Raw genomic sequence first — 8,937 nt, 5'->3', positions numbered from 1 at the left:
TTTTATACTGACCAAATCTCGAAATTTCAGCTTGATCCGACCGTTCAAACTCCGGGTCGAGTCCGCGGAGTGCATCAATTTTCGGAAATTACTGCATCAACACGATATTGGACATACTTTCTGGAGCATGTTTTTCATAGAGTATTTTGTGTTATTCTCAAACACGTGCCCACAAATTTTAAAAGCTTTTTCAAGGTAATCTTCACCGTCCCGCTGGTGTCAAAACAGCCTCACAGCATTCTTCCATGGCTGCCAACTTGCGCTAGATAGATCATCGCTTCGTCGAGCCGAGGTCAACCTGCTTGGATCATCACCTTGGTGAGCCGACCAAGAGTTTGGCATGGTGAAGGCGAAATCATCACCAATATCGTCGCCCCACGAATTACACGGGGCGGGTACACTATCATTGCCAAGCAGTTACTTCATCAACCTGGCATCGACCGCATCACAAATTTTGACCTGCGTCAGCAACACCATGTCGCCTCTTCTTCAAGCCAACATCCAACACGCCGACCTGCTTCGAATCGTTAGCTGACATGGAGGCTTCACTACCTCAGCTGGACCGGGGGCTTCGACTCGTCAGGTGACCGTGTCGCTTCTTGTTCAAGCCAACATACAACACAGTGACCTGCTTCGACTCGTTAGTTGACCATGCCGCCTCTTCTTCAAGACAACATCCAAAAAGCCAGAATTTCAAAGACGTGGAACTTACACATTTTGAAAAGCACGACTTCATTTTTAGAAAAGTAGATGATACATTTTGACAAAAATAAAGCTGAACTTTTTCTTCAGGTTATTCTCGTGCAGGAGTCAGGTCCATTCTCCGGGTATTCATTTTCCATCTCCCAATGATAGACAACGGACAAGTCGAATCAGGCTCTCAGCACATTCTACGCACATTGTAGATTGAAGCGTAGCAATTTTTGTTGGGAAGGATGAAAAAGTGTGAAGCACACATGTCATACATCAAACATTGTATTGATGCCTTCTAAAAAAACAAAAACAAACTAATTAGACTGATGGAATATGATATCGGTATACATTACATACATACACTATCAAGACATGCCAGCAGACCCCTCGGGTCTGAGGCATCCAGCCTATTCTATCCCAGATTGAAAAATAATACACTTGTGAATTCTGAAACCAACAGAGATCGACCATAACAAATATAAAGCTAGAAGATTAGAAATGTCAACACAAGCTGCGAGCGCCTGATCGCTTATATGGTCAGACATGTGCGAGCCTAGCTATAGCTATGGGCTAGTGCATGGAGTGTGTGTGTGCACTCCTTACGGCATGAGCAATGGAAGCACCTGAAAGGTGCTGCCTCATCTTCTACGATAGATATAAAAATTGTAGGGCTGCCATTTTCAAAAAAAATCACCCAAAGGAGGCATACCACATATACAATCACAATCTAGAATTTGTATTTTCAATACCTTGCAAATAATTTTTCTTCTTTTGTTCAAGAATCCATAAATTCAGAATTTGATAGAACGTGTTCTTGTCCACAAATGATATAAAAGGATAAGTACTACAAACAAATATGGAAATTTCAACATTCTGATCTTAGAAGCTTCCACTTACCAGAGATCTATAAGTTTTATTGTCACTACTATGGGAGTATATTCACAAAAATCCCTTTCAGATTTTCATATTCTGTCATTTGTTCCAAGATCCTGTCAATGGAAATAAATTCTGATGACGGGTTGCACTCCAGAGGCTGTGGCTCACTTGAAAACAACAATTTGGACATTTGCACCTTCTTAGCTTGTATATCATATTTGCCCTTTTCTTGTGTTCCTTCTGTGATTAGATTGTATGTATGGATAATCTTTTGCTGACCAATTCGATATGCACGTCCAATCACCTGCCTTTCGATAGAAGGGTTCCACTCAACATCGAGGAGCACCACACGCGACGCACCAAAGAGGGTAATACCTTCTCCACACACCTTTGTCGATGCAAGCATCACCTTGGCCTCACTCTCCATATCATTGAAGGCCACTATCAAGGCCTTGCAGGTTTTAACGGAGACATTTCCACTCATATACAAGAGCTCGTGGCCTTTAGTCCAGTTGAACTCTTTCCTCGGCTGTTCCATGATCAAGTCCAATGGTTCAAGAAACTGGCTAAACACAAGCACGCGCTCTTTTAAAGCTTCACTACTGGAATTTTCGTCTTTGCCGAGTGTTAGGATCTTTGTCAAGTGCAATATGTTAGGCAGTCGGCAATAGTATCTTTGCCGAGTTCCTACCAAAGAAGTACTCGGCAAAAATTAAAACTCAGCAAACATGTACTTTGCCGAGTATCGTCAACGAACCGCTTGGTAAACTCGGAAACCAGGGTGTTGCCGAGTGCTAAACTCGGAAAAATGGGGTCTTTGCCGAGTGTCCCACTCGGCAAAAGGGGGTCTTAGCTACAATGCATTGTTTTGGCTGTAGCAGTTGCATATGACCTCGGATGAAGATGCATCAAAAATCAAAGTTGTTCATCTTGATGATACTGATAATTTTATGTTGACAACTTTTACATTTGCGGCCATATTATTTACACTTTTTTCCATGAAAGTTTTGGTCTCAAATGACCAACACAATGACCATATTCAATCCATAGTTTATGATAATGTGGTGAACTTGGGCATATAGGTGACTCCTTGCATTACAAACAATGTTGCCAAATAGAGTTTTGAACTTTTTGTCAAGAAATATCATTTTCTATTTTCCAAGTATCAAAAATTTGTATTTTTTTGTGAGGCAATTACAGAAACCAGGGTGCAAAATGGCTCTATCCCAATTTTCACGTGAAGTAGACCATATTTGATGGACCACTACCAAGTGTTTTAGATTTTCTAGGTCTCTAGTTACTTTCGCACATTTAAATGACTTTATGCTGATTTCCCGGAAGTAATTCAATTTGAACTACAATTGTGTGATAGCTCTGTCCTAAAAATTAGCAAACAACATATTTAGGTACACAAGTAGTCATTATATGGAAGAACCACTTATATGTTGGACATACTCAACTCCTTGCTATAAATAGTCATGCCGGTCATTTTGACCCGTTTGAAAAAATGAAAGAAAATGAATAAAAGTTCATAAACTGCAATCCTTTCACATGGACTCCTTTTATGTTTACTGTTTGTGAGAAAAAATGCCTAACTTACCTTACGACAATTTTGAAAAAAAATCCTTCACAAAATGGGCTATGAACTATGGAAATTCATGAGTTTCAAGCCAAACGATTAAGGTGAGGACTATATTCATTGCATAGTTTATTATAATTTGGTGAACTTCGATATATAGGTGCATATTGGCATTGCAAACAATGTTGCCAAATAGAGTTTTCAAATTTTTATAGAAGAAAATCATTTCCTATTTTCTATGTGTCAAAAATGAGTATTTTTTCTGAAGCAAGTACAAAAACCACGGTGTAAATTGGTACCTTTCTAATTTTCACATAAAGTATACCGTATGTAATGGACAATTCCCAAGTTCTATACATTTTCTAGATCTGTATTTACTTCCGCACATTTCAATGACTTTATGTTGATTGCCTGAAAGTAATTCAAATTTGAACTTTAAGTGTGTGATAGCTCTGTCCTTAAAATTAACAAAACACATGTTTAGGTACACAAGTAGTCATTATGTGGAAGAACCACTTAGAGCTTTGAGAGATTCGACTCCTTGTCATGAATAGCCATGCCGGCCATTTTGACCCCGTTTTGAATAAAAGAATACAAGTTCAAAAAATTCAATCCTTTCGCATGGAGTCCTTTTATGTGTATTAGTTGCGAGGAAAACTGCCGAACTTTCAATATGAAAATTTTGAAAGAAAAAACCTTTACAAAATGGGCTATCGTGTATGGACATTAATGACTTTCTTGTCAAATGACCAGGTGATCGCCATATTCATTGCATAGTTTATTGTAATGTGCACACATTTGACACATAGTGCATCTTGCCATTACAAACAATGTTGCCAAATAGATTCTACCTGTTTTGTACAACAAAATTACTTACTATTTTCTAAATGTAAAAAAAAATCTTTTGTGAAGCAAGTACAAAAAGAGGATACAAAATGGCTCCACTCCAATTTTCACATAAAGTAGACAATATTTGATGGCAATTCCCAAGTTTTTGGTTCATTTGCAATATTTCTAATATTTTTTGGTATTTACGGACTTTTACACTCGGTAAAAGTCATGCTTTTACTGATTAGCAAAGAGAAAGCACATTCTCCACCAATCTCACGAAATCACATGGATTGATCACGTGGCCGCCTTCCACGTGGCTTTATCTCACCGCGCCTTCCCCTCTATCTCTATCTCCTTATCTCCTCCCTCTCAATCACAGCCACAAATACCTCCTCTCTCTTTCTTCTCTATCTTCTCACACCAAGCACATCTCACTGTTCACCACTGGCCGCCAGAGAAGAGCAGAAGACCGGCGACTTGGGCGGCGCCTGTGCAGCGTGCTCTTCGGCCAGCTGCTGGTGACACTGGCCGAGTTCAACCTCGAGCATGGCAGTGCCATGGACATCTACGGCATCTCGGAGATTGATGGCTTCAACTCGTTATGCGGCTTGCCGGCGTGATGCGTGTGTGTTGTCTAGCATTGTACGTGCGTGTTTATGTTGGCATGTTGATGCATGCATGCCAGTTTATTGTATATTGATGTATGTGTGTGGCTCGGTCGGCATGATGCGCGTGTATGCTTTGGATTAGAAGCTCACCGGCCGATATGTGCGTGTGTACTGATGCGATGAGCACCTAGACAACAATAGGTAGACCCGTCCGTTGTCTTGAGCCCTCCCTACCGCAAGCGCGACAAGTTTCAGCCACCAGCGCCGCCGCCGGTGTCTTTTTGTTCTAAAAAAAAGTTTTACCGAGCGCAACACTCGGCAAAACATTGGCACCTGGCAAACTGATTGATTTACTCCTTTTTTTATTCTCCGTTAGTTCTTTCTTTACGAAGTTTAAACCTTTGCCGAGCACCATGAAAACTCTCGACAAACTTGTTGCCGAGAGTCCGACAAATGGTTCTCGGCAAACTTCTGTTTGCTGGAAGGGGGTATGCCGGGAGTCCTTTTCCGAGTACAACAATTGGCAAAACCTTTGCCAAGTTTTTATGCCCTTTGCTGAGTTTTTTAGGCACTCGGAAAAGGCACTGATTCCAATAGTGCTTGACATAGACGCATGACCTCATAAACAAACCTCGTCTTAACTCCTCACTTGGCATCAGTCGTAACCTCTCCAACGGAATCTCGTCCACAATAGATGTTACTTGTTTTCGCAAGTTTTCCATGCCAGCGACTAGGGGAGGATGTACGGACACAAGAGATATCTTGTATTATGAATCGAAACTGCTGCGCTTATTGACGTTGTCCTAGACTAGGGGTACTCACCACATCATCTCCCGACCAGTGGGTCAGGCCAAGAAACCCCGTGGCGGTTCACTAATGGGCCACTTCGGGCAACACATTACATATATGAGGAAGATTCCGCAAGACTTGCTGATCAAGACATGGACTCTTCGCCACCAATGTACCCGTCTAGGACTCTTGTTATCCTAGGCCTCAGGTACATTATATAAGTGAGGCCAGGCTAGTCGATACACAACATCTCACATTCATCATAATCATCATCATTACCCCTAGGGTGTAGACCACAATTTACGATATCCGGGTAGATCAACTCTGTACTTTGATACACCCATAATATAAGCAAGAGCAGGATGTAGGGTATTACCTCCTAAAAATGGGTCCAAACCCGGGTAAAAACATCATGTCCCTTGTCTCTTTTTACCCATCGATCATAGCTCATAGCTCGGGCCCCCGTACCGAAGGTCTACTAGTTTTGACACCGACATTGGTGCTTTCGTTGATAGTTCTGCTATGTGATCGAAGGAAGGATCAATGGGACCATCAGTCAACGACTTAGATCTTCCTGGTGCGACTTCCATGCCCAAATCTCTAGTTAGTGGATCGTACCTCCTCCATCGAGAGTTGAGGCATGATAAGCTTTCATCAATATCAACTCTGATCTATCATGGGAGAATCATCCATGGAGCTCGGGGGCTCAACGTCAACATTGTTCTCAGGCAACCGTGCAGCTTTTCTGGATAGTGGTTTCGTGTTCGGTGTCCCTGCCACCTCGAGTGTCGCTTTGATGATTTCTTTGGTGGAATTGTGCGGAATTGAGTCTAGAACAAGCCTATAAAATTTCATTGTGCTCCAATGGACGAATCTCTAATATACCTGAGCCCTGTCGAATCTGGACAAGAACCTAGATGAGTTTAGGGCGAGGAGTACAACGTCTAGCTGGGACATTCTTTGGAATGTCCAACCATTCATTGGCTACGGAATTTTTATATCGACCACCCTTCAAAATTTCAGCTAGAACCGACTGTTCAAACTCTGGGTCGAGTCCGAGGAGTGCATCAATTTTCGGATATTTTTGCATGAACGCGCTATTGGACATCCTTTCTCGAGGATTTTTTTCTTAGAGTATTGTGTGTTGTTCTCAAACACATGCCCACAAATTTTAAAGCCGTTTTCCAGGTAATCTTTGTCGTCGCGTTGGTGCCACACCAGCCCGACAACGTTGCTCTAGGGCTGCCAACCTGCCCTAGATAGATCATCGCTTCTTCGAGCCGAGGTCAACCTCATTGGAACATCACCTTGGTGAGGCGACCAAGAGTTCGGCATCACGAAGGCTAAATCATCACCAATATCGTCGCCCCACGTATTACACGGGGCGGGTACACTATCATCGCCGCGTAGTTATTTCATCAACCTGGCATCGACCGCGTCACAAATTTTGACCTGCGTCGGCGTCACCATGTCACCTCTTCTTCAGGCCAACATCCAACACGCCGACCTGCTTTGACTTTTCAGCTGACATGGAGGCTTTGACACCTTGGCTGGACCGGGGTCTTCGACTCGTCAGCTGACCGTGCCGCCTCTACTTCAATCCAATATACAACACGCCGACCTACTTCGACTCGTTAGCTGACCCTGCCGCCTCTTCTTCAAGACAACATCCAAAAAGCCAAAATTTCAAAGACGTATATGGAAGTTACACATTTCGAAAAGCACGACTTTGTTTTTAGAAAATTGGATGATACATTTTGACCAAAGTAAAGCTGAACTTTTTATTCAGGTTGTTCTCGTGCAGGATTCGGGTACGTTGTCCGGGTAATCATTTTCCATCTCCCGATGATAGACAAAGGGCAACTCGACTCAGGCTCTCAGCACCTTCTACACACATTGTAGATTGAAGTGTAGCAATTGTTGTTGGGAAGGAGGAAGAAGTGTGAAGCACACATGACATACATCAAAGATTGTAGTGATGCCTTCTAAAAAACTAAAAACATACAAATTGGACTGACAGAATATGATATTGGTATACATGAAATACATACTATCAGGACATGTCAGCAGACCACTTAGGTATGAGGCATCCAGCCTGTTCTATCCCCAGATTGAAAAATAGTACACCTGTGGATTTGGAATGAACAAAGATCGACCATAAAAAATATAATGGTAGAACATTTGAAATGTCAACGCAAGATGAGAGCGCCTGATCGTTTATATGGTCAGACTCAGACTTGTGCGAGCCTAGCTATAGGTGTGGGCTGGTGCATGGAGTGTGTGTGTGCGCACTCCTTATGGCATGAGCAACGGAAGCACCCGAATGGTGCTGCCCCTTCTTCCAGATAGATATAAAATTCTAGGGCTGCCATTTTAATTTTTCTTCACCCAAAGGAGGCAGCATAAGGTGACCTCATGAGTGGTCCCTAACACAATTATTTGCTCGCCAATTCCTTCTTCCTCCACCCACAGCATACCTCTCTCTCTTCCCCTTTCTCCCTCTCTCTTCCTTTCATCTTGCTTTTTACATGGAGCGCTTGCCTCCTCTACAAGAGCATGTTTGCTCTGTGGAGCACCCGCTTTAACTCCACCATGGCATCTGATCCTACGTGGAACATGGGGCAGTAGGTCTGGCGCAGACCGTTGGCCATGCCCTTACTTCAGGTCACTGTGGGTGGGGACTTGCTGCTAGTAAGCCCCACAGTTTCCTTCTCCTACAAGCCACCTCCGGCTGCTACCTCGATTAGTTAAAAATGACATGCATGAAAATGTAAGTAGTTTTCGACAAATGAATAAAAAACACAAGAGGTTTAATTGGAGAACACAATTATGATTTAACTTGATGGTCTACAAATAAGTAAAAATGTTACATTATTATACAACCATTTTGCCATCGCCTCCATGCCAGAAAGCAACTACAATTTTTACTAATTTTTTCATGTACATAACAATATTACTCACATGTTATAATAAAATTCAAAGTTCACTATTCTACATGCCAGATTTACCATCGTTACAAATACAGTAGTATGGTAGAACATCATTTGTCATCGATATTCTATGAGATTTCTCTGAACAAAAATGTGGTTAAATATAATCAATGCAAGAAGTAGATGACCATGACTATATCCCCTTTTATCTATGTAATAACTTATGCCATTAATTAGATGTACATATTGTGACCATGTGTAGTTTTTCTATATATGAATATTCTATGAAGAGTGTGTTGTCAATAAGTGGTTTGTTCTTGATATAGCTATGTTCCCTAGTATAATTCACACTGATTAGTTTTTTCACTTTAGTGTATATACCTTTCATTCTTGCCCACCGATGCCACAGAACTAAATTTACTAGCCAATCTACTGGATGCAATTTACTCACTAATGCCACTGAATTTTACCCCGGCTGAAAACCCATCTTAGGCCTTGTACAATGCTAGGTGCTTAGAAAAATAAATCGTGTTTTTCTGAAGCACCAATGCCTATTTCTATAGGAGAGATGCCTAATTAAGCGTCTACCCACTACAAATAAGCACCGGTACTTAAAGAAGGACTGGTTTAT

At 41.8% G+C, this 8,937-nt stretch overlaps 1 protein-coding gene across 1 annotated transcript; it reads right to left on the bottom strand.

Annotated features, from left to right (window-relative positions):
• Window positions 1-1,618: 1,618 nt before the first annotated feature.
• Window positions 1,619-2,107, bottom strand: LOC119305038 (SNF2 domain-containing protein CLASSY 4-like). The gene has a single exon (XM_037581670.1). It carries the CDS (start codon window positions 2,105-2,107, stop codon window positions 1,619-1,621), a length of 489 nt encoding a protein of 162 aa, XP_037437567.1.
• Between the last annotated feature and the right edge of the window lie 6,830 nt (window positions 2,108-8,937).

The sequence above is a fragment of the Triticum dicoccoides genome, chromosome 5B (assembly GCF_002162155.2).
Source record: "Triticum dicoccoides isolate Atlit2015 ecotype Zavitan chromosome 5B, WEW_v2.0, whole genome shotgun sequence".
In the NCBI taxonomy this organism is placed as follows: Eukaryota; Viridiplantae; Streptophyta; class Magnoliopsida; order Poales; family Poaceae; genus Triticum; species Triticum dicoccoides.
This window is presented reverse-complemented; position numbering and strand designations above follow the sequence as displayed.

Excerpts from the sequence above, each read along its gene's own strand:
- LOC119305038 (XM_037581670.1), bottom strand. The coding sequence starts at position 2,107 with ATGGAACAGCCGAGGAAAGAGTTCAACTGGACTAAAGGCCACGAGCTC.